General features: G+C 50.0%; 1 protein-coding gene across 4 annotated transcripts in view; it reads right to left on the bottom strand.

The window, feature by feature from the left end:
* The window catches only part of SLC8A3 (solute carrier family 8 member A3), a 112,496-nt gene that overhangs the window by 4,956 nt on the left and 81,384 nt on the right, over nt 1-26,156 (bottom strand). The window contains exons 3-8 of one of the 4 annotated variants that reach the window (XM_015864721.2): nt 20,328-20,434; nt 11,892-11,909; nt 5,540-5,664; nt 4,912-5,011; nt 3,669-3,944; nt 3,353-3,510 (exon numbers count right to left, since the gene is read on the bottom strand). In XM_015864721.2, coding sequence (XP_015720207.1) covers nt 3,353-3,510; nt 3,669-3,944; nt 4,912-5,011; nt 5,540-5,664; nt 11,892-11,909; nt 20,328-20,434 — 784 coding nt within the window. Of the gene's footprint in view, nt 1-3,352; nt 3,945-4,911; nt 5,012-5,539; nt 5,665-11,891; nt 11,910-20,327; nt 20,435-26,156 lie in introns of those variants that run through there. The other 3 variants (XM_032444769.1, XR_004307318.1, XM_032444770.1) reach the window with 3 other exon arrangements.

The following is a 26,156-nucleotide window of genomic DNA, read 5'->3' as shown; positions in this document are numbered from 1 at the left end:
AAGTCACCTCTCGCCAGTGCCCCTCAGTGCCCCCCAATTGCCCCCCCCAATTTCCCCCCATTGCCCCCAATTCACCCCCCAGTCGTCCCCCCTATCCCCCCCCAGTCCCTCCCAGTCCATCCCAGTCCCTCCCAGTTCCCCCCAGTCCCTCCCAGTCCCTCCCAGTCCCTCCCAGTCCCTCCCAGTGCCCCCCAATGCCTGCCCCAAGTGGCCCCCTATTGACCCCCCAGTCCCTCCCAGTGCCCCCCCTATTGCCCCCCATTACCCCCCATTGCCCCCCCTATTCCCCCTTCCATTGGCGCGCGCGGCGGATTCCCCCCTCACCGTCCTCAGGAAACTGGAGAGAGAGCGGGCGCGGTGCCCCTCCCCCTCCGCAGTCGCTCCGGGGGTTGCGAATCCCGGTGGGGGTCACCCGTGGAGCGGGGGGTCGCGGGGTCCCCGTTAAAGGCGGGTGTATTGGGGGGTCAGCAGGGGGGGCGTTTATGTAACTCGGGGGAGGGGTCGCACAGCCCGCTGTGACCGCCCCACGCGCTGATATCCCCAAGTTCTGCAACACGCCGGGCGTCACCACTCACAGGAGGGCGGGCCGGGCATTGAGGGAAGGGAATAGGTGGGAGAAAGGGGAAACTGAGGCAACAAACGCCCCCAAAGCTGCTATATGGAGGCTTGACCCCCCCATATCATCTATGGGAATGTGGGACCCACCCCCATAATCCACTTATGGGCTGTGACCCCCCCCGATAATCCATCTATGGGGCTGGGTGACCCCCCCCATATCCATCTATAGGGGCCTATGTGAACCCCCCCCATATCCATCTATGGGATGTGTGACCCCCCCATATCCACTTATTGGGGCTTGAACCCCCCCACATCCATCTAATGGGGTGGTGATTGACCCCCCCCCCCCTATATCCCCTTATAGGGCTGACCCCCCCCTATATCCCCTTATAGGGCTGACCCCCCCCCCATAATCCATTCTATGGGGCTTGTGACTCCCCCCCCCCATATCAGTCTATGGGATGTGTGACCCCCCCGCACTACCCACTTTATGGGGGTGTTTTGACTCCCCCACATCTCCCGCCCCCTCACTCCCCACCCACTTATCCCACCCCATACACCCCCCCACCCCATTATCCCGCCCCATAACCCCCCATAACCTCACCCACCCCATAACCCCACCCCATAACCCCCCCCATAACCCCAACCCTAACTCTATTATCCCACCCCTATAAACCCCCCCACCCTTATCCCCCCAACATCCCCCCCCATACCTCAGTCCACCCCCATATCCCACCATAACCCCCCTTCCCCATAAGCACTCAATGACACCCCACTCGAGTCCCGGGTCTCACCCCGGGGTGGGGGGGGAAAGGGGGAGGGGTTTATTTTAGGGTCGTTTGACCACAGCGACAGCCCCCAAAAGCCGCCCCCCCCAAATCTGGGGGTACAGCGGAGCTCCGGGCCCGGGGCGGGGGGGCGAACATTAAAAACAACAACGCAATATAAAACGAATCGAGCATCGAAAAGTGACCCCCCACACCCCCCCCCAACCCCAAATCCCAATCCCCTTATCAACCCAACCCCCAAAAACCCTGACCCAAACCCGACCCTAAAACCCGACCCTAAACCCCGGACCCCAAACCACCCAATCCTCCCTGCCCGTTGTGGGAGTCCCTTTGTTGGGGTGGGGGGGGAAACATAGAGGGGACTTTGGGGTGTCCTTGAGGGCGATGGGGGTGTCTGACTTTATCGCGGGGGCTGGGGTGAGGAAGGAAAGGATGACCCTGATGGGGGTCATAGGGGACCCAAGTGCGTGAGCGAGTGGGCCCGGTGACAGGAAGACCCTGAGCGGGCCCTGATCGCGGGCCTGTATAGGGTCCTGGGGGGCAGGGTGCGACCCAAAGAGATGTGGGACCCGTATGGGGTTGTCGGGGGGGGGGGGCACCCGCGCCTCACCCTAAAGGGACGTGGGGACCCATGCTCCCCTGCACCCCCCCCATTGTCTTCTTGGGGTCCCCATGTCCCCCATGTCCTTATGGGGTTCCATGTCCCCCGTGTCCTTTATGGGGTCCCAATGTCCCCCATGTCCTCTTGGGGTCTCATAGGGTCCCAGCACCTCCCCCCCGCCTTGTCCCCCCACATCCCCCACGTCTCTCTTGGGGTCTCCATAATCGGTCCCCATGTCCCCCCATATCCTCTTGGGTCTCCTATGTCCCCTTGGGGTCCCCAGTGTCTGCCATTGTCCCCTTGGGGTCCCCATACATCCCCCATATCCCCTTGGGGTCCCACACCCCCCCATGTCCTATATGGATGGTCTATCTATTGGGGTTCCTACATCTCCCCATGTCCCCTTGCGGGCCCACACCCCCCATGTCATATATATACACACCACATCCCCTATGTCCCCCTTATGTCCTTTATTGGGGTTCCCCCCCGCCCACCCATGTGACCTCGTTATGGGGTCCCACATCCCCCATGTCCTCATATGGATGGTCCCCCACACCCCCCATGTCCTTATGGGTCCCCAGTGTCCGGCCATGTCCCTTATGGGCGTCCCCACATCCCCCACTTCTTCTCGCCGGTCCACACCCCCGCATGTCCTGTATTGGCGGTCCCCCACCACCCCCCAGTGTCACTTATGGGGTCGAACATCGCCTCGATATCCCCTTTGGGGTCCCCAACACCCCCCCATGTCTCTGTATGGGCTGTCTCCCAACACCCCCCATGTCCTTTATGGAGGTCTCCCGAGTGCGAGGATGCGCGCGTGTAGAAAGGTGCCCCACGCCCCCCATGTCCTTATGGGGTCCCCACACCCCCCATGTCCTTATGGGGTCCCTACACCCCCCATGTCCTTATGGGGTCCCCACATCCCCCATGTCCCCTTGGGGTCCCCACACCCCCCATGTCCTTATGGGGTCCCCACATCCCCCATGTGCCCCATGTCCTCCATGTCCTATTGGGGTCCCTGTGTCCTATTGGGGTCCCCACACCCCCCATGTCCTTATGGGGTCCCCACATCCCCCATGTCCTTATGGGGTCCCCACACCCCCCATGTCCTTATGGGGTCCCCACATCCCCCATGTCCCCCATGTCCTTATGGGGTCCCCCCACCCCCCCACCCCCCGTTCCCCCCTCAGAACCCCCTGATGTGACAATACGCCTCCAGGCTGGCGAACAGGATGTAGAGCAGCCAAAGGCCGAGGAACAGGGCGGCCGTCAGCACTTTGGGGGTGCGCGGCCCCCCCAGCTCCCCCCCGATGTGGGGCCGCCGTCGGTACATGAGGACACTGATACACACGAAGGCGAAGATGGTGAAGAGGGTGACAGAAAAGGCCAAAGTCCCCGTCTGCACCTCGAAGTCCCGGCCTTGGGCTGCCCAATAAATGGCGGCCACCGACCAGGCCACCCCCAGCCCCAAGAAAACGTTCACGGCATTGCTCCCGGTGACGTTCCCGATGGAGGCGTCCGCATACTGGTCCTGCGTTGCTGCTACTTTACTGGCAAACGTGTCTGCAGAGGGAAGGAGGGATCATCAGGGTCCAACAGGAGAAATGGGCAACCCTTCATGCTGGGGTATGAGGGAAGCTCAGTTGTGCTACCAGACAGGCTAGGATATGGACCCCAGTCTCCTCTAGACCACCCCCAAACCCTTCCTGCAGATTCCCCACCTGGTACAGAGGTGCCGAAGGCTACAAACACGACTGCAGTGACGGAGTCCTTCAAGCCAATGGTGCAGCCAAAGTGGGATGCCAGGTCACCAATGAATGCTGTTAGGATGCCAATCATGAGGATGGAGACAACGAAGCAGGCCCAGCCGTTGCAGTACTCGGTGGGGGGCACGCAGGCAAACAGCACCTTCCAGAAGACGGTCAGGAAATGCATCACGTAGTCGAAGCAGGATGGCAGGCGCTCTTCACCAGACTCATCCTCGTCTTCATCACCCGCTGCAAACAATGTGGAAGAAGAGGTCCATATGATTGAGCATCTTCATGGCCACCCACCCTCTGCTGCACTTCTCCAGCCTGGCCAGTGGGTGCAAGACTGGGGGCTACCCCACTCCCCAAGCTGCTCCCTCCCCACACAAAGCAGCATGGAGGTGTACCATGTTGGTGCCAGCCACCACCAGGGGAAGCAGCTGGTGGGACTTAACAGCTGCTGGAGCCCATAGTGGCAGTGGGGGGGCTCAGAGAGATGGAGGGACTCCTAGGACACTTCAGGACCACACATCTACCCTGTGTGGCTGCGGGACAGTGAGCAATACCCTCAGGGGCTGTCCTCTTCTCATCCTCACCCACAGGCCATCATGGAGTACCTAGTTAACCTGTGGAAATCACTGCTAAGAGACACCATGAAATCACACAGCAGAAAGTTATAGAAACGAGTGCCAATGAGGGAAACTAGAGGGCTCTCTTGGTCCATCTGCTCCAAATTATGGGCTGATGGACAGTATGTTCCCAGCAAGAAGTGCCACACCTGTGTGAGGGCATAAGTAGCAGCAGCTGTGTGACCTCTTGGAGGGGGAGGCTAACTCAGAGATTGGAGGCACTGTTGGTCTGGGTGTGAATATAAGACGATGAAAATAAACTGGAGAAAGCAGGTTGGGAACACAGGGCAGATAGCAAGGGAAGGAGAGAGAGGGAAGAAGAAAGGATGCAGCCTGGGAGAAAACACTGCTCCAAAGATGGAGGTACTGTTTCCAGTGAGGTCATTACTGTTAGTCGCTAGAAAGAAGAAAACTGAATATCCTGCATCTCTCTTTGCACTTCAGAAAAAGCCCTTCTGGCCACTGGTGAGAGACCACCATATATATACTCAATAGCTGAGCAAGTCTGACCAGGCAGAATCTGCCTCATAAGCCCAGACACATCTCATCCCTGGTTGTACGTGCCCAGGGGTTGCCCTCCCCCTCACCTGCGCTGACGGTGATGGCCTCCAAAAACTGGTCCCTCCAGGAATGTGTCCCTACAACCAAAGCTAGGTTTGTCTTCTTAATGAGTTTGTCCACAGTGCTCTGTTGTGGGAATAGAGATGCACAGCAATTAGACCCTTTGCTATTAGGCAAAGCTAATCTTCCCTTCTGCCTCTTCCCAAACTGTGGAGGTGCCACAGATGCTCCTATCAGGACCTCCATGCTGAACCCACTCATAACTATCAGCTCAGTACAGCACGAACTGTAATTCACCACAGTCTGCTTCTTTGCCACTCCTTACTCAAAACAAAGCCCAGCTCTTTCTTTCTGTCAATCCTTCCTTGCAGGAACAATTTGCTCCTGACTCTTCTTGCACGCTGGCATCTGCTTCAAGCAGGACTCCCCATCTTCCTCTCTTCACCTCTGCCTACCAGCAGCTACATCTCTTTGCATTTGCATTTCTTCAGGCTTCTCCTACCCCCTGTTGTATCACACACTCTTTTTCCTCTTCTGGCAGCCCTCCCCCTGTACATGCAGCCACCCCCTGCCTCCTCAGCCCTGCTTTCCATGGCAGCTCTTCACTGCCACACAGCTTCCGCCTCCCAGAGGACCCCTGAGACAACAACTGACCTTGAACTCATAGGACTCCTCAATGATGACTTCTAGTTTGGGGTGTTCGCCAAGTATTGGTTTGCCCATCTCTGCAATCCTCTTGGCTTCTTCTTCTTCAACTGTCAGCTTCCTCTCGGCTACTTCTGCAAAAGCAAAACCAACACTGAGCTGCAGGCAGCAGCTGCCTCGCAGCTCCCTGCAGTAACACAGAAACCTGGGGCAGGGGTAGGGTGCTGGGCCATGGGAATTTATTTAGGACCAAGATTTCTGCCTATCTGTTGGTCACAGAGAGCATATAAAGCACAGTTATCCTTTAAAAAAAAATCAATTTCTTCATCCTGCATTGGTGCTCTTGGATGAGATATGCTGAGTTGTGTGAGCTCAGCAGAACCAGGAGAGGTACCACAAAGGAACAGCATCCTATTCTGGCAAGTAGTGGGTCAGGTATTACAAAGGCTTCCTGTTGTGTTTACAGACACGCCAGGCAATGCCTCAGATGTGACTAATCCCATGTGGACTCCAGCAGATCTCTTACTCCTCACCAAAATCGCGCAGAAGCAATAAACTTCCAGTGGAGTCCAATTGTAAACTCTGCCTTCTCTTCATCAGCTCTGGTAGACTGACTGCAGAGACTGTAAGCCTTGTGAGAGTGCAAGGTTTATAAGACATATGAGAACTCCTACCTTGAGTGATATTCCTATAGACCATCACAGAAGCACAAACAACTACATCCATCACTTGAAATCAATGAAGTACATCAAAACCATCACTGCCTAGCTCCAACACATGTCCTGTGGATTTGGGAATTCCCAGAAGTTTACACTTACTGACAGAGACAGAAGAGCAGAGCAGCTGGAATGATGCAGGGTGGTGGAGGGATGGAGGATGCTGGCAAGCAAAGGCCAAGTGGCCACAGAAGAGATACCTGGAAAAACCTTCTGTTGTATGCTGCATTTGGAAGCAAGATTCAAGCTACTTATATTCACACGGGCAAGGAGTTCGTGAAACCTTAATCTATTTGTCCAAGACAGAGACCTAGAAAATCCAGCCCCTGCCTCTACCCAGAAGTATATGAGGATGACAAGCTGTATCTAACATCAAGGGTTCAGTTGCTTACACATCAGTTGCTTTCCTATGTGTGTGGTTCACCCCCACCCCCCTCCACAATTAAAAGCTCACAGAAGGAAGTACCCCCAGCTCTGTGGGGGCCCAGCATGGCAGATGGTGCTGGTGTGTGCCCACAGCAGGGAGCTGAGGATGAAGCACAACAGCTAGCCATCCCAGCAGGGCTGCACAGCCAAGACTCGGTGACAATCTGGCTCACTACAACCTTCCCTGGGAAGTAACACCATCAGAACAGCCATGGGCTGCAGCTGGCAGCACCAGGCTCTTGCCCACCAGTTGCTGTCATGCAGCAGATAAAAAAAGCAAGTGTCTGGAATCAGAGCTGCCTGGAAACTTGGGAGTCTTGGACCACATTTCCCCAACTTAACAACTGCAAGATTAGTGCTAAAAAGAAAACAAACGCAAGCATCTCAGTCCCTGCTTTAACTGACTTGACTAAAGCTTTTGACAACAGAGCCTCATGCAAATCTCAGCCATCTTCAGACAGGTCCCTAAGTGCACACACCACAGAACATGCTCTCCTCCCTGTGAGGAGTAGCATCCAACACAGACTTATCTCAGTCCCTGCCTTCTTGCTCATGCTGTTTGATGTGCCTGTGCCAGGCAGGGCGCTGCAAGAGCTGCAGCAGCACTCTGAGGAGTGGGCCAGTCCAGGGCTGCATAGAGCTCTGTGCTCAGGACCTCTGGCAGGACCTCCGGCTGCTGGCAGGTGGCTGTGAGATGTGCAGTCCTGCAAGTGTCGGCAGAAGTGGCACCTTCATGCCCGAGGCCTTGCCAGGTGTTGGCCAGATCTGGAGAGCTGCAGCCTGCAGACAGCATGTCCTAATACCTGAGTAAGGGAGGTCCAGCTGCCCCCACTCAGCACCTCTGCAGTGAATACAGTGAACTGGGGCACTGAGAAGAAACAACGGTCACCCAAGAAGCCAAGTCAAGGGTGTCCACTGCAGGCAGGTGGTTGAATACCACTCCTATGCTGAACCCCTCAGATATGAGCTGCAAGTAGGCGTCAACTCATAGGCAGCATGTCTGATAGGGTACCTCACAGAAGTGTTCACAGAGGAAGCTGCAAAAAGGAGGCTATTCCTGCATCGTAGAATCACCAAGGTTGAAAAAAGCTTCAAGATCATCCAGTCCGACTGTCCCCCTGTCACCAGTATTTCCCACTAAGCCACGTACACAGCACATCAAAATGTTCGTCAAACACCTACAGGGTGTGTGACTCCACCACCTCCCTGGGCAGCCCGCTCCAGTGCCTGACCATTCTTTTGGAGAAAAAGTATTTCATAACAGCCAACCTGAATCTCCTGTGGCACTACTTGAGACCATTCTCTGTAGTTCTATCACAAGTTACACAAGAGAATAGGCTGACACCCAGCTCGCTACAGCCACCCTTCAGGTCACTGTAGAGAGTGACAAGGTCTCCCCTGAGCCTCCTCTTCTCCAGGCTGAACAATCCCAGCTCCTTCAGCCACTCCTCATAAGGTCTGTGCTCCAGACCCCTCACCAGCTTCATTGCCCTTCTCAGGACATGCCCCAGGGCTGCAAAAAGCAGAAATATTTCCAGAATATTTCCAAATATGCAACAGGAAAGAGTACCTCTTACACAAAGTACAGAAACCTAACAAACTTCAAAGGTAAATCTGAAAAGGTTAAACCTGAGTCTTTCATCCCAACTTAAGACACAACCTGAACTGAGTTTGCTGATTCTGTCTGTTCCCATGGGATGCTGAGTGAAGCTCCATGAGTAGAGGCCCAGCAGCTGAGCTGGATGGGAGAGACAGACTTTTTTTAATTTGGAAGGTCAAGCCTGACAAGGTGAACACTGCCAAACTGCAGCTTAATTATTAACTAGCCTGATTTCTGTTTGTATCAGCATCTGCACCTACTCTTCAATGCAGATGGCACCCTGGACTCCCAACTGCCAACCCCAATTAAGCCTGATAAGGTCTGGATATGCCTGGCAAGAACAGGAGCTCACCAGGGCCTCCAGGATGGCCATCAACTCCTCCCCTGGAAAAGGAAGGTGAGGACAGAGCAGTCCACAAAACCTTGCTTGCACTGGGATGTAGGTCTGCGACCACCAAGGGATAACAGCCCATCTGGGCTTCAGGAGATGTGCAGACCTCTTGGACTACACAAGCTGAGACTGCAGGAGGACATCAGCTCCTCATGCAAGTCTGCTTGTGGGCTGTTAGAGGCAAGGGAGACCTTCCAGTCTGCAAGTGCGAAGGCTGGGTGGGAGCTCTTCCTGTTTTTTTCCCCTAGGAAAGGGGAAAGCAGAGCAGCATTCCCAATGCATGCACTGCACATGAATGCTTGCTTGCTCAAATCCCTTCAGACCATTGGGAACAGTTGGGAACTGGACTCTGTCTGGCTACACTGTAAACCAGTTAAAGTCCACTGCCAGCTTTGTGCTGAAACAGGCAGTGGCAAGGCGCAGCAACACTGCTGGAGAGGTAGATGCCTATCACCTAGGAAATGCTGCAAGGCTACCAAACAGCCACAGGCCAGTCCCCGTTCCCTGTCACTTCCTGAATAAATTGGATTAAAACCAGCAATGCATTCACGAAAGACTGCTGCGAAGGCCATTTCACACCCCTCGAGCTATCTCATATCCATCCATTTCTAGAGCGGGCACAGATCTGCATGAAGGTCACCCCTTCTGGGGACTGTGCTGCCAGGAAGAAATTAAAGCGACAATTAAAGTGGGATTTTAGCTGTAGCTCAATAAAATATAATCCCAGCTACACAAAGTAAACACGGTGCATGAATGAGCTCCTCTCTCCAGAGGACTGTCGATCTATCAGTCACAACTTGGGAAGGCTGCTGGCTAAGAGATGCACTGGCAGTGGAGTCTGGCATAATGATATGCCCTTTGAAGAAACACATGCACACACACATGCATGCACAGCCTGCGCCACTGTCTAAAATGGGAAGAATCTGCTTACTTAGCTCTGAAAGCTATTTTTGAGGCATGATGCATCCAATGTACATGCTCCAGTGTCCTTAATGCAAAGTGGGAAACTGTGCATCCATGAGAGGAGGGCTAACACACAGCCAACGTACAGATTCTACTGTGGGACTCGATACTCCTTATGGTGCCCCAGGGATCCAACTCGGGCTATTCTATGAGATCCCTGCTGCTCTGCTCTCAGGCCCTGCTCCCCAGCCTTCTCACAAGCACCCATGCAGCTCGCATGCAGAAAGCAGGACTAAAGTGCGCAAAGAAACATATTTAGAATGTTTGATCTGGATGAATATGTGGAAGTGAGGGTAGATAAGCAGCTAACGTTTGGTAATTCCTCATACCTTTAGGAATACAAGCATCGTAAGCCCAAGAAAAGCTTGCAAGTCTGCCTTGGAGTTTGGTGATTGCAAATAGCATCAGCAGAACCCAAGCCAAAGGCTCTCCCAGCCCAGCAGTGCTACCTCCTGTTTTACTCACAGCCCTGCTTTCCCTCAGATAGGTCAGCAGGTGTTGGCACACTCAGGCACTCCAATGTTCTCCAACTAAGGGCTGTTTGGCCACAAAACATGTTTGCACTTGGGCTCATCTCCCCACCTGTGTTACATCCAGGCTCCGGGGACTTCTGCAAAAAGATGGCAAGTGGGGGCTGTGCCATGCAAAGGCAGGGGAACATGGGAGACAGTCTGTGAGAAAGAGGACTGGAAGATTCCCAAAAAATGCTCAACAAAGCTGTTTTTACACAGATTCCTGCACTTCTGTGTAACCTAAATCTAACATGACATGGACTAAATGAGAACATCACTTCTCTCCCTACTTATTAGCCATGATGGCTGCTGAGTGACATTCCAGCAACATACTCCAGGAGCAGGGCTGTGTGCCGGCCAAGTACTCGCTGTGTGCCCCAGGGACATGGGGCATCCCAGCACAGGGGACAGCAGGGGGCTGTGCCCCACAGACCTCCCCATCATGTACAGCCATCTATCTCTGCTAGCTGGAGAACAGCTTCTCAGAGCTGGTGACCACAGAATCTGCTAACAGCTGCCAAGAGCAATCAAGCTGGATTGCAACAGAGGGAGAAAGTTATATTATTTTAACACAGATTATTTGGTTCCCAAGTTTCTGATCAAATTAGGCAGCTACTGAATTAAAGCAATGAAATTACTGGGAAGGAGGCTGTGCTCAACTTATTCCTAGTTGTCCTGGCGCTGAAAAGGTAACAAAGGAAGCCATGCAAACTTCTCAAAGGAGTTTTCCATAAACACCCTAAGCTGATACTCCGGGAGCTGGGGATTTCTGCCTGCCACCAGCAATTTCCTAATTAGCCCCATCTCCTGTGGGCTCAGGCCATCCCTGAATAGCACATTTGGCATCCTCCTAAAAACTGCAGAGACAGAAACTTTCATGGCAGAGTTACTCACAGATTGCAGCACAGCTCAGGTATTACAAATAAATACAATCTGCAACAAAACCTACAAAAATTTATGGCCTGTGGTGAGCCAAAGGAGCACAGAGCTCTTCTTGGGGGTTCTGAAGTCTGCAAACAGCCCCCACCATTAATGCAGCCACTGCGGGACCCACAGCTTCTGCATATGGGGCTGTTGGTTTTCAACTTGGCATGCCAACCTGCCAGCTTTTCCCTGCACCCTGCTCACCTGGCCTTGAGCTTTTGATAAATGTTTCTTTAGAGCAAATTGAACTGTAATCATACCTGGGATTGAAGGAGTGAGAAAAATACAGGAGGCATAAATCACTACTGTGGTATGATCAAGATAGACCAGCATAATGGGGATTTCAGGCAATAAAGTTGGATTCAGTGCTAATAAAGGTAAATGCTGCTATTGAGAGGTGAGGAGCAAAAGCCCATCACATCCCAGCAGTGCTGTTGGCACTGAGTGACCCCCAGCATGACAGTGGAGACACCTCACATGCCTGCCCTGACCAAGGGGTTTTTTGACTGCAGGAAAACCTGGATGCATGAGAACCAAAGCCCCAGAGCTGCCTGAGGAGGGGGCAGAGTTGGAGTCAAAGCTGCAGTCCCTGGTTGGGCCATTTGCTGAAACTGCAGGGAAATTTCAGGCATGGGGAGGAAGGCTCTAAGGCATCAGTCACTGTTATAGTATTTACGCACAGCTCTGACTCAGCCCCTGCTGGATGGGAGCACCTGGAGCTGGGGTGGTGCCTCGCTCCTGCATGCAGCAAATGCAGACAGAGCTGACCAAAGAGGACAAAAACAGGCAGAGCAGAGCAGGATGAGGAAAGGAGAAAAAGCAGTCTTACCTTGGGTGAGCAGCAGAGCTGTGGGGAGAGAACAAGAGACAGACAGAGAGAAAGAACAGGGAGAAAGTTAATGTCGCTCTGGGAAAAGCAGGAGAAGCTGTTCAGCAGGAGACAACATTTAGTGAGCAATGGCCATGGCCCAATGCGATGTGTGAGCTGCTCAGGGCTACATGCCAGGCAACGGCTAAGGACATGGGAGCAACATGGAGGTGATGATGGCGAGCACCGCATGAGGGCTCCCAAAAATCACCCCCCAAGCAAAGGCAGAGGAATGGGATGCAGGTGCGGAAGGGAAGGAGCAGGGGACAGCCATGCTTGCCATCAGGGCCTGGCATGACCCAAACTGCAGCTCAGTGAGAGCTTTGCCAGGGGAGGTCTAGATACAGTGAGGGTCCCCCTAGAAAACCACAGTCTACGCCCAGCTTTCAAAGTAACCATAGTGAAGCCTGTAAGAGAAATCACACAGCAAAATATACCAAACCCTCTCCAAAAGAAGTGAGTGCTGTGCCTTAGCTGTGACTTCTGCTTGTCCTTCAAGCAGCAAGCTGGTCTCCAGAGACTTGGTTGCATGCTATGACGGTACTGTAATTACTAACACTTATTATCACGCACTTTGAGTCTCAGAAGCTTAAAACTCTGTACAAAGACTGAGTCAGTATTAACATCCCCATTTGACAGATGGTGAAACCAGCAAAGAGAGGCTAAAGGGAACATTTTGCAAACTCAGAAGTGGGCAGGAGTCCAAAAGTGCTAATTTACCCAGGCTTGCCAGCTCAGGCCTCAGAGAAGCAGGCACCTTTGCACAGAGGTACCTAATTTTATCTATGCTGGTTTGAAAGTGATTTCCTAAGCAATTTGTCAAAGGTTACATAGCCAGGGGAGCATTGCTGTGTCCTGGCTTACCTGCATACCATCAGAAACCCTGCCCTGAAGGCAGTAAAGAAGCATTGACGATACAAGACCAGCCCCATCAATGGCCCTGGCTATCACCCCCGGGACCTTGTAGCTCTGTCCTGGTTCCATACTATGGCCTCCTTCCTCTTCCATGGTCTACTGGTCTTCCAGACAATGGGAGGAAATTTAATTTTCCTTTTGCAATTACAAGTATTAATACATTGGGTCGGCTCAGTGTTCAGATTTAATATAATGAAGTATTACTGGGCCCCTGAGCTACTGTGCATATTACAAAAAATAATAACCATTGGTTCCTCATGTTTTTGCAAAAATGTTCTCCTAGAGCTCTGGGATTTGAGTTTATTTTTTTCCCATTTGCTTTAGAGCCCGCAAAAGAAGTATTTTTCTCCCTTTCACTTATGATATGATACATGAATATTTGAAGAAGCCTATAAAGCTATGAATGAAACATTAAGAATACAGCAAGCAGAAAGCCAAGGGATTATTTTATCTGTATATTTCTGAGTGAATGTTGTGCATGCAAGCAAGAAAATGATTTCACGGACTAAAGCTTCCTTCCCGCACACGCATCTGCTAATGTGCCCTCAGTCCTGACCTGTACAGCTTACTGTCAGTCTGTCTGGTGATGCCGCACCTATAACAGCTTCCCGCAACCCCTGCACTGCTCCTGCAGGCCTCTCCCCATACCTCTTCTCCTCCTCTTCTGTTCCTCTCTAAGCCCAGACCAGACCACTTCAGCACTGCTGTCAGCATGTCAGGTAGCCTCAGAGGCCTGGAAAGCATCTCCTTACAGGCAGCTGCTAAAATTAGCTCAGCAGCCAAATCCAAAGTCTTGAGAATCCCTTGTCTAAACCTTGCACAGCAGGTGTGCAGACAAATATCTGTGCCTGCAGACAAGGCTGTGGACACTAATGTTGCCTTCCCCTGGACTCTCAGGAGACTCAAAGCCTTGATTTCCATAGGGAAAGAGTATAGTGGCACATACTGAAAGGAACAAGCACAGGGCAGTGGTGCATAGATAAAACCACAGAAGCTCAGATGTTTTCTGAACAATAATATACCTTTTCCTGCTCTTTCTACGTAAGCATACGTTCACCATACTGCATGCTTTATTCTGGCCTTAATGCTCATTTATATAAATCTTTTCTAACTGATGTATCTAAAGATTCCAGAAAGCTGCTATGTAGCTAAGAAGATCTGCATAGGTGGTTAAATGCATGTAGCTTACAGAGCAAATGGAAATGAGGTAAGCTGAGGATTTGGAGGGGAGCCCCATGTACAGCCCAGGCACCAAGAGGAAGGGTGAGCACAAACCTTCATAGAATCATTTGAGTTGGAAGGGACCCTTAAAGGCCATTCAATGCAACTCCACTGCAATGAATAGGGACACCCACAGCAAGACCAGGGTGCTTTGAGCCCCATCCAGCCTGACCTTGAGCATCTCCAGGGATGGGGCATCCACCAGCTCTCTGGGTAATCTGTGCCTATGCTTCACCACCCTTACTGTAAACAGCTCCGCAAACTTGCTGAGGATGCACTCAGTTCCACTACTGACATCGCTGATAAAGATGGTCTGGACCCTAGGGCACACAAAGGAAACACCACACCACAAGCTACCACTAGCCCAAAGCCCATGGGCTCCAGCTCTAGCTTGCACTGAAGTGAGTGAACTGATTTCCTAAAGGACTGTGGAGAGCTATGAACATGTATATTTCATTAGATAAACAAGGCAGAGATTTTGAATCTTCAGCCTTAATCCTGTTATTATTGAAGTTAATGGCAAAGACTCCAAGAAACAGACCGTGATCCATTCTGTCCATCAAGAGAATCAGCAGCATTCAGCTTAATCACAGAGCTGCAACCAATTATTAAACCTCTGGGGAAAAAGGCAACAGCAATCTAACACTTATTTGATATTCCCATCAAGTTAATGGAAAAAGGAGTTTTTCACAACCTGCCCACACCACAGAAAGCTGCCACACAAATCCTCCCATATCGATGTGGCTTATCTGTCCAGGCACAGACCTTTACACCCAGTTGTGCCATCATCAACAATTTGAAACAGATAACTTGTTTGGATCTATCCAAGCTAGGAACCTATCTTTCTTTGCAGTTTAAACCTCACTCTGACTTCCAGCCACATCTGCCCTCTGAGCAATGAAGCTTTCCTGTACAGGGAGGTGACAGAGGTGTCTCAGGACATCTATCCACACCACTTCACACTGTGCTGGAAAGGCTGAAGGGGAGTTCAGACAAAATCTTCCCTAGCCAGCTACTTATTTAACAGTGCTCACCAGCCACCTGTGCTCCCACTTCCAGTGAAGGCATATCTCGTAGTCACATCAGTTTCTGAAGCAAAATCTTGCAGGAAGGATGTCAGTCCCTTTTGTAAAAGAGTATAATGCTGTAGAATCAGCGCTCCATCCCTGGGGTTGAATCTTCTGCCACTGTGCCTCTAGTTGGATTCTCATGAGCAGATTCCCAGTCACCCTCATGAAACAATTTTCTAAAAGTTATTTTCACCATTATCTATTATCAAGTGAAATCTTCCAAAGTAGCCATTTGAGCTTTATCAACCCTAAGGTTAACCACAATTTGGGTGGAAGACTGATTACTTCCAGGAAAAGCAAAGCGAGTTTTGCTCCCACAGTCCAGGGCTATAAACAAGCTGTGAAAGCTGATGTGTGAAGAACGTAAAAACAGGCTGGATTTCTCTGACATTCTGTAGGGCTGGCAGTGGTAAAAAACCTAGCTGTGAGCTGAGCGGTGACACGATACCAGAGCTGCCATGGGAGTAACAGCGAAACCAAAATATTGCATCTTGTCATAAAACAAAGAACTCATCTCACAGAAGGAACACTTTCAAAAGATGCTGAAAAAAGGATGGCCAGAAAGGTGGCTGAAGGCACAGGGAGGTTTCAAAGCCCTGCTATGCTCGGTGCAGAGGGATTTAGTTTACGTGACTGCAAGCACAGAGGAAAGGTGAAACAAGTCAGATCCAGAGATTAGTTTCTTGGAAATAGGAAGACAAAAAAAAGAAGGAATCAGGAAATGTGGGAGATGGACAGGAGGACAGAGAAAAGCTACTCTCACTCATTACCTTTAGCCTCCTTGCCAAGCAGAGAACAGGATTCTCTCTTCAATTTCTTTGTATTTATTCACATCAATTCAGTGGCATCTGACCATGCCACTATGGAGTCGGTGTCAGTCTTCATCATGAAATGGGCTGGCAAAGTACCCATTGCAGATCTATCTGATCTCTGAATTATTTGGGTAAATCAACAGAAAAAAGCTACTAATGCCAACTTGCTCAGTGTAATTTGTTTGGGTGACCAGAAAGTCTTTGAGAAACTGTAGCTGCAGAAAGCAACTGATGAAAAAGAAGAAATGGGCTGCCAGACAGCGTTTGGTACTGCACACACAACATTTAGATACAACAAAGAGCACAGAATGGAGTATGCGGTCAGCAACTCTTACAGCACAGTTTAACAGAAGTATGTCTGCAGGCTCAGAGCAGGTGTGATACTCACATAACACAGCCCTACTGCAGGCACTACAGGGATGGAGAAGCTGCCTCTGCACAGCTGGGCAGCAGGCTGCTTCCAAGCATGGCTGGCAGCCAGCCGAGTCATGCAATACAATCCTGCTCCCAAGGGGGCCAGAAGAGATGTTTTGAAGACACCATGAAGGGCGGTCTGAAAACATGAAATGCTCCTACTGCACTCTAGGCACAGGCACAACGTGACAGAGCCAAGTGAGGAGTAATAGCAAAATGAGGTCACGCAGTCAAGAAAGCCACATCTTTTGCAGTGCTAGAAAGAAGTGTGAGCAGCCAAAACCCAGGGAGACTCTTCAACAACAGCAACCCAGCCTGAACCTCCCAGGAGAGCTGGAAGCCGCACTTTGCTCTTGCCTTGTGAGTTGCATGGGATCCATCCGTCACTGCATTGAAAACAAGTCCCAGCTACATGGCAATGTGTGGATACATTTCCTAGTCTGTAGCTGCATCCTTACTGCTTTGCAGAGGCCTCTTTGCACAGAAGTGGCTGCTGTGGCCTTGTTTTGAGCATCCTTCAAGGTAGAAGCACGTGTGATAAAATACAGCAATATGAGCACGTGCCTTCATGAGTGCCGAGAGCCCATGCCCTGGGCTGCCGTCTCCGCTGGGAGCCGTCCATGACACTGCTGGTGATGGTAGTGGCCGGCTGTCACTCCCAGTGCTGCGGAGCTCCTCATTCCACCATCCCACATTCCAGGTAAGCTCACAGGAAAGGCTGTGCTGCACAGCTCTGCAGAGCGCAGGATTCTTCCAGGTGCCCTGGAATCAGTGTAGCGACTGTGCCACCTTGTGCCAGAACACTTACAGATGTGTTTTAATCTGGCTCCTCCTAGATTTTGCAAACACACAGCTCTTGCTCTGACTTTTCTCTAGTGAGGCTAACCAGGGCTATGTATCTCCTCCTCTTCACGGTCCAGCACTTCTTTCTGGTAGGCAGAGTCGAGCTGATGCTGCACCCTCACCTCAGGTGAAAGTGGCTGCCTTGCACAGGCTGTGTGGTGAAGAACAAGTAGCCTGACAGTTCTCTCTGCCTGGGAATCCCACTGACTACCACTGATGCTAGTGTAAATGAGACATGCACGGTACAGCAAACTGGCATCACTGTCCTGCTAACCATGAGGATGGTAGCCTAGGCAGAAACACAGGATTTAACAAAAGACAGTCCTATCCTACTTAGATTCTATAGCTCGCTGCTTTAAAAAAGGATACAGGGCTCACAGAGGGCAAACAACTGAGCAGGAACTTAATTGAGATGCTCCTGCACGTGCAGGAGGGAGTCAGAAGCAGTGATTTCCCTCCTGTGCCTGGTGACACGGAGGTAGGAACCCCAAAGACAGGAAGGGGAATATGTGGAGAGAAGATCCTGGAGGTCTTCTAGGGCTCAAGAAAACATTTTGCAGTCCTAGATCCAAAGACTGAATCTCCTTAACCTTCCAAGAAGAAATTTAAAGTGTAATACAGATTTAGTGAGCACCTATCAAGAAGATAAAGCACACTATGTAGTTCTTAAATCTGATGGAGAAAAGCAGGAAAATTAGTGGCTACAAGCTGAAGCCAGGCAACTTCTAGGTAGAAGCCATGCCCCCATCTTTATGCTGGAGGGCAGTGAATATACCCTCAAGGGACGTGGCAGGCTTATCACTGCTTCTGATTAAGAGTGAACACTCACTAAAGCTGGACTTTGGTGAAACCTGAGGGGCTGCGCTCAGCACACAGAGAAACCTCAAGTCCATTGCCACCCAGGGGAGGCATGCAATGGTCTAACAGAACTGAATTACTAAAGGTTTGGGGGTTTACATTTTACAAATCCACAGATGCCATTGTCATGCTAATACAAGTTGCGTCTATCCTAAATGTCCTGGAGAACCATGCAAGAGAGCTCAGACCTACGAGGGGATAGTTCCTGTATTTATGAGATAAGAAACAGGATATGTTTCAACAAGGGACAGCTGTGTGATGCATGGGAAGTTGCCAGATGTTTCTATCACCCGCAGCAGAACAAGGGATCAGAAATAAGCCCACAAGCATGTACACCTGGTTTTATTTCATTCCAGACTCCAAAAGGTGATTTAAGATTCCTTTTTGTAAAGTGCTTCTCTGATTAAAGATCAGCTCTCCCAGGCCCAAAGCTGGTGACACCAATGGCAAGACTTGTTGAATGAGAAAGAACTCAAACACATATACAAAGATAAATGCAGGCAAGGCATAACAGAAAATCTGGGTTTGCACCCACTACAATCCTGATCTGCTAGGAGATCCCAGGTCTCACTGTACCAATGCTCAAGTTGGACATTAACAGAGCTCCACGCCTTGCGCATAACAGGCTGGGGTTGTCTGAGACACATTAAGGTGCTTTTCAGATGAAAGACACTGAGAACCATTTTGCAAAATAAACACAGAACAGGATACCTCATACCTTCCCTCTTCCGTGGGTTTTTCACCACATCTCATAGGGACCCAAGAGCACCAAGGCAATGCCACTGGCAGGCAACAACAGAGGGAAGGACAGGGGGGTGTACAGGATGAGCCGAAGAGGCAGCCATGCACTATGCCTGTCCCTTGTCTCTCACATTCCCCAAGGTCCTGGCAAAGGAGCAGGAGAGGGGAGAACAGCAGAGGTGTGCTCAGAACAAAAACAAACCAAGACAAAGAAATCCCATCAAAATAGTACAGCCTCTGAGGCTCAAGCATTGCACAAAAGGAGGATCAAAAGTAAGCTGGGCGCTAAAAGGAGAGGTGACACCAGGACGGGGTGAAAGCAAGGATACAGAAGGGCAGAGTCAAAGCCCATCCATCCACATGAGGAGGAGAAAAGGAGGGAGGGGAAGGAGGAGAGGTAGGGTTATATTTTCTGGATTTGGGGTTTGGAGACTTGATTCTACTTGTTTTGGGTTTTTTTTTTCATAAAGGATCTCACACCTGATATTCCTCGTTCCATCCATTTCGGCTCACCAAGGGCAATGAAGAAATTCTCCTGCCTTTCGTATTCCTCCTCATCTACTATCTTTACCCTTACGGTCTTCCTGTAGGGACAAGAGAGACAACCGTGTACAGTGGGTCAGCGGGCCACAAGCAACGCGGCAGCGGCGGTAGCAGCACAGGCTCCTGGCATGCGGCCCCTTCCTGCAGGGCAGCACGCCTTGGCCGGCCTCTTGGACATGGCGCATCGGTTGCAGCTCCTTGGGGAGCAGGAGGGTGTCAGGGGGAGACAGGGCTGGCAGGGAGGTGAGGAGGGAGAGGAAAGGTGGGGTCGGACCTTGCTGATGGTTAGTGGGAGGCGACTTCTGCAGCACATTTTTCAGTGTCACATGGTAACGGAAAGGGTATCAGCTGCCTGGAAATCAACAGGAGCCACACTGGGGTACCAATTGCATTTTAGCTGGAAGATCAATTGTTTCTGCTACAGTCACAATTAACAAAGGGACTCTGGGCTCAGAGCTTGAGAAAAAGAGAGATGCATACTCACAGCCATGTTCCCCTGTGGGGTGAGGCCACAGCACTGCTGGCTGCAGCAGGCTGGTGTTTCTAATTCCCAGTTCTAAAGCAGCACATCTCATTGCTTCTCCTCACTAATGCTGCCTGCCTCCTCCCCCAGCCTTTTCCGTGACTAAGGGACACAGCTCTTGGAGCAGGGCTGGGTGATGAGCTACAGACATGCTCAATGTTTCTAGCAAGCATCTTCCCCCAGCGCTGCAGAATTTGCCTTTTCCCTTCTCACCAATGGGAACATTCATGGAAAAATATTCCCACTGAGGACCATCCTTCTTTCTATCTCTTTTCCCTGATGTCCCCACTTCCCCCACTCCATGGATACCATGTGACACAGTGTGTGCACAGCAGTGTTTAGGACAGAGCAGTCGGAAACAAAGAGAAATCAGAGGAAGCGGAGAAAAAGTGGAGGAAGGAGAATAGAGAAGAAGAAAGAAGAACGTTAACGTTAGTCTGGAGGGCCAGTACTACACCTTTCTGTAAACTCATATCCACCATGCGGGGGCTCATCAGCTCAATGAAGAAACTCTTGTTTTTTTCATACTCCTCATCATCAATTACTTTGATGTGAATTGTTTTGCTGTGGATGGAAAAATAATAGTAAGCATCATAAAGGGAAGAAGGGAACAGGAGCAAAGTGGAGCAAGGTTGGGAACTGAACAGGAACATTAGAGAGTCAAAGTTTTCTCACCCACTTGAATGAGCTCAATGTGGCTCTGGAGAGGGCTAAAGCCCACTGCTGCCAGCAATTCTGACCAATTTCTGTTTAACCAGCAGGCCCGAGGGCAGGAAATGCTGTGCAGAATGAAGCAAGACTCAAACACCTCTAACTCGTCAGCTAGGGCTGGGATGCACCATGCAGGAGCGGAGCACGCTTCACCCACACCACTTCTGCTGCTCACACACACCAAAGCGCATGCACACCACTAGCTTGGCTCCTGCTGCCTTTTGCACGTAACTGGTCTTAGCTGTGGATGGCAAAGATGAGAACAGCAGTACTGGCAACTGAAGAACCTGGAGAATAACCCCAAGCTTCAAATGACAGTGTGCCTTGGCTCCCCCAGGCTGAGCTGCTGCTTCTGCTCATGTGCTCACAGACAAAACAGAAAGTACTATTCCCTGTGCCTGATTATGAAAAGGACTGCGGCCCTACAAGCCTTGCTCTCTTAAGCAGAGGTATTAAACACAAGTGGTGTCTTTGGTCCCATAGTGCTTCAGAGACCGAGCCATCCACTCCTGAATCCTGGGGATGCTGCAACCCGCAGTTGTGCCAACATCCTCCTGAAAAAAATCACCATTTCACAGTGGAAAATGGACAGGTTGGTTGCCTTCCATTGCTGCAGCTTGCCTTCCTACCACTAACACTAATGACCACAAAGTTGTCCAGTCTCTCTCCAGTTTAACTCATCTACATCACAACAGCTTCTGTGCTCTGACAGGGGAACTTTCACTCTCTGTGCTTGTCTCAAATGATGTCTTTCAGATGACGGCATATGGGATAGAGGGAAAAGCTTGAACAACCCCCGCTATATCCATCAGTGTATGAATATGCAAAAAAAAAGAATTTCACCTCTAATTCTTCTAAGCTAAATCATCTTTCTTTTTGCCAGTGCTTGCTTTACCAATATGCTGCACTAATGCCAGCAAGCCTCCTTTCCCTTCTCTAGACCCTTTCAATCTCCTCTAATCCAGCTTGAAGGATGTAGGATTTTAAATGATAGGTCTCTGGTGTAAATGTTGGTGCTTTGCTAAGACTTTATCACAATGATTTCATTGCATTTTCTTTGGAGAGGCTGATGGAATATCACTTTTGAACCAGATGTTGTCTGGGCCCCTGGTACTTTGCAAAGCTTTTTCAATTTGCTGAATTAAATATACATCTGATTCACAGCTCTGATCTCTTTCTTGCTCTCATGCTACAAAACAGAAGGTGGGATTTTCAAAAGTAGCCAACACTTCCTGAATGTAGGTTGCTTCTTAAAACCCCATTCATAATTACTATTGCTTACTGCTTTCCATTCCAGGAGCCCCATATTACTCAGTAACTGCCACAAAACTTGTCTCCAGAATCAAAGTCATTCTAAAGCTTTATGAAATGCTTATTAGGCATATATACAATTAGGGTTTGGTTTCTCACATCAACTTTCTTTAACCTTTATTTATTTTTTTTAAGTGAGGTAAATCTTCCATTTCTATCAGCAGCACATGCACATAGCAGAGCAGAGGAGAAATGCTCATGTAATGAGAAAGCGTGCATGGCAGATATCTCTACGGTTTTGCTCTGTGTGGAAAACCTGACTTCCCACAATCCACCTGCCTGCACAACGCACACACAAAACTGTGGACTCAAGGAATAATAACTTGTTATGAGCCCATTTTGTTAACTACAGAGCTCTAGACTGTACGCTAAGTAGTCCCACAGTGATGAGGATTCCTTATAGCAGTCTTTAAAAATGCTTTTTGTTTGTTATTAAAAGCCAAGAATAAGAAAGAAAACACAGAGAGGACCATAGGAAGGATGAATGCAAAAATGCTGACTCTGCAAAAAGAAGTATCCTGGGGTAAGGGCATTGCATGCTGTAAGGTGGAATGATACAAAGACAATAACAGATATTCAAAAGGTTATCTATAAGGAAAAACTCACCAATATGGATGCCTTCTCTGGGAAACGCTGAGGCAATCTCCACTAGGGAGCAATCTCCAAGAGATGCTGCCTTAGTGGTGGTCAGCCCTTAAATGAGGTCTAGAGGAGGTGGAGTCAAGCTCCAACCCTTTCGGGAGCACAGCTCAATTACTCTCACCTGTGCTCCCACAGCTGACCTGACACTTGCCTCAGAGGTTCAGGCTGTGATTACCAATTTCCCATACACATGCTTTCCTATGACAGCCAGGCAACCTCTCCCTACAAGACTTCTGCTTGGCTTATGGCTGTCTCCTTGAGCTGCTTTGCTTTGCAGGGACACAGAAAGGTAGGACCACACATAATTACTCAGAAATAAAATCAAGTAAAGGGCTGCTACCTCAAACTCACCCTCTTCTTTTTTTTCCCCCTCATTCCTTTGGGTTCATACATACTGAAGGTATGAAGGTGAAGGAGCTAAACATGAGCACAGGGAAAACACTGCAGCCCTCAGCCATAGGAGAAGGTGCCCTAGGGTACACCCAACCTGCACAGCAAGACTATGGCACTGTAAAAACTCCAGAACCTAGCACAGGAGCCCAGGGGTGTGGGCTGTGTGACAGGGACCCTTCTGTGGCTTGGAACCCTGATACCACATGTGGGTGGATGATACAGGCACTGCCTGCTCCTGAGCCAGGTTGTTTCCTGTGCAGCCTGCAAGGAGTTGGGCCACACTTGATTCCATGTCAGGAAGTGCCCTTTTCTCAGCAGAACACTGGGCCAGTGACTGTCAGCAAAGAAATGTCGCCACTGATGGAGAGCAGTTATGGAGTCCCTGGCTCTGTGGCAACTCTGGCTACTGAGAGCATTCCATTCCTCTCCCTGATGAGATCTGCACCATACTTTGCTCAGCTGTGCAGCTTTTGCACTCCACTCTGATGGCTCTGCAATGGAAAAGGAGGATACTTGCTATCCTTCCCCTTTCTGACAGCTCCATCACAGCCCAGGTACACCTCAGACAGTTCTAAAGCAGAAAACAACAGAACAACATCCAAAAGCCTGTCCTAGTAGTCAACTGCCTTCATTAAATGCTTCCAGGAACTAGCAGCAAGAAATCACTCTGCAAACCCCAAAGCTCCAGTACCAGCACCAAACCACAGTGTAGCTCAATCCCAGACCCCAGATGGCTAAATTTGTGAAAGCACTCAGTCCTCAGTGGTGCTTTCAGTGGACTGAGCAATTCTTTTAGTTTAGACAAGCATAGCTAGCATCCTTCTGCATGTGTGCCTATGAGTCAGACAGGGCCTGGCAGGGACCATCTCCGATAGCACCGAACCATGCTCTCTGGCCACCAAGAGCCCCCATGGTGCCAGTCCTTTAAACATGCATTTAAAAATAATCACTGCTTTCAAAAGTTAGAGATGGGAAAGCTCCCCTTCTGGGGAGCAACATTAAGAACAAGATTTCCCTGAGTAAGCAACAGAAGATGAAATGAATAGACATCGATCTTCTCCTAAAGGACTTTGAGCGCATGATGTTGCTAAATTCCCCATCTGGGAAGTACAGAGGATAATCTATAAAATCATTTTATTTGACAACACGTCCACTTCTAACACATAAGGCAACAACTGGATGGTTATTTGATTAATGTGCTAGAAAATATTGAGTATCTCTCTGTGTGGAGACTCTCATTTGCAGGAATTATTGCAGAGGAGGTTAAGAGGATGTGTCTGCATGACTTTGGAATCTGAAATAAGGCTGAGCTCTAAAAACAGCGTAAGTCAGGAAATGTCACATAGAGTATACCATTGAAACAGGCAGGGTTGTGCAAGGGCAGAATTTACAGTCCCCGGTGGGATGCTGTTAGCCAGGATGGAAAGCAGCCAGGACAGCAAGGTAAACATCCCTAGGACAGTGAGAAGTACCAGGAGATCTTTAGTAACTCATTAATGTGAATCATTGGAGCACACATCTTGGGTCAAGCCACGACATCCTGGATGCACCGTGATATACACAGACTCTCACCTGATTTGCTGTGGGTGCAGCCACCTGCAGCGTGAGTTTCAAAGTTTCAGCACTGCTGTCTGACTTGCCCAGAGCTCAGCACCTGCTGGCACCAGGATGGCTTTTCAAACCAAAACTATGGCTAGCACCTATTTTCTCTACCAGAAGATCTCATTGAGAAGTTCTGTGGCAGAAATGCTGACTAGGTAAGATGTCAGAATGTGAGGCAAACAAGACAGGATTAAATAAGGCTAGGTACAGTGGGGAGCTGTCTTTGCCCAGCTCATTGGGAGGCATATATTTAACAGAGCAGTGTGACACAGTGCTGGCAGGCAAGGTGAAGAAGACAGCAAGAGAAACTGCGACATGATGCACACAGTCACAGAACTGCACATTGAGTAATCCAGCTGGGACAAGCTGAACCATTTTGAAGCAAAGAATTACGCTGTCACATACATAAGACAGGAGGCTTTGGGGAGGGAATGACGTTCAGTCCCAAAGCAGGTTCAATTCAAGGTCACAAAGGAAACAAGTGATCTTTCTGTCAATTGGAAATCATGGTAATTTAGGCAACTATCCAGTGTTAAGACCAAGACAGGCAAGGATGCACTTTAGTCTTCAGCCTATGCCCACGAAAGATGTTTTGGCTCCCAGGGTGATTATGAAGGGGAGAAGAGGTTCATAAGCACCCAGCTGCAGCCACTAGGGGTGGCCCCAGATTCCTCTAGCAGCAGCAGGTCAGAAATGAAGGTGCCTCTAAGGTCAGAGCTGACCTTGGTGCCAATTATCTAAGCAGATGCCCAGAGGATAGATGAACTGTCAGGATAGAGTTTCAGGCAGATCGTTGATGTACAAGTTGCTGATGTAAGAGTTACAGAAGAATCTGTGCTAGTGCAGAAGCTGGAGATGAGCCATCACAGGCCAATTTCCAGGAACTGGCTGTGTCATTCATGAGGACCTTGGAAAACCAGCTGTACAGGAACCATCCCACCACGTGCAGCAAGCGCACAGGGAACAGCTCGGAGTGTATCACTACCAGACCAATCTGCTGTAAAGCATCATAGACAGAAGTCCTCTAAAAATGGCATTTTTTTTCTCTTTTGTCTTCAAGTTAGCCTGTGGGATAACCGGTGATAACTAGTTATCGTTACAACAGGGTTCTCTGCAGTGCTAATTATACGACCTGTTATTTCTCCAGGCAATCCTGAGGCTATCCAAGTCACTTGATATGTCTGTGCTTCAGTTTCCGTATCCATGCAGTGGCTGTGATCCTTATTTCTCACAGAGATTTGATAGGGGACAGTCGCAATTTGCAGAACATTTGAGCTCCTCGCTTGGAAGATGTTACAGCGATGCAAGCTAAGGGAGGGTGAAGGAAGGAAGCAAGAGAGCTCTGAGCAGTGGTAGAAGTGGTATGTATCAGGATGAACATATTCTGCCTCGGTTCTCACTTGAGAGGAGCTCCTTGCTATAGCACCAATGTCTTGACTGTCCTTCCCTTCACATGGATAGAGATAGGAGGCAGTACAGAAGCTGCTGAGAAACTTCCCCACAGCTTAGTGCTGGGACCTGTGCAGACAACCTACAGCTTGCTGCTCCCCTGCCCCAGGCAGGGCCCCACCACATGAGCAGCACATAGCTGCTTCTGCATGGACCAAGGCCTAGAATACCATCTCAC

The sequence above is a fragment of the Coturnix japonica genome, chromosome 5 (assembly GCF_001577835.2).
Source record: "Coturnix japonica isolate 7356 chromosome 5, Coturnix japonica 2.1, whole genome shotgun sequence".
Lineage (NCBI taxonomy): Eukaryota > Metazoa > Chordata > Aves > Galliformes > Phasianidae > Coturnix > Coturnix japonica.
The sequence above is the reverse complement of the archived record's forward strand: the minus strand, read 5'-3'. Positions and strand labels throughout refer to the sequence as shown.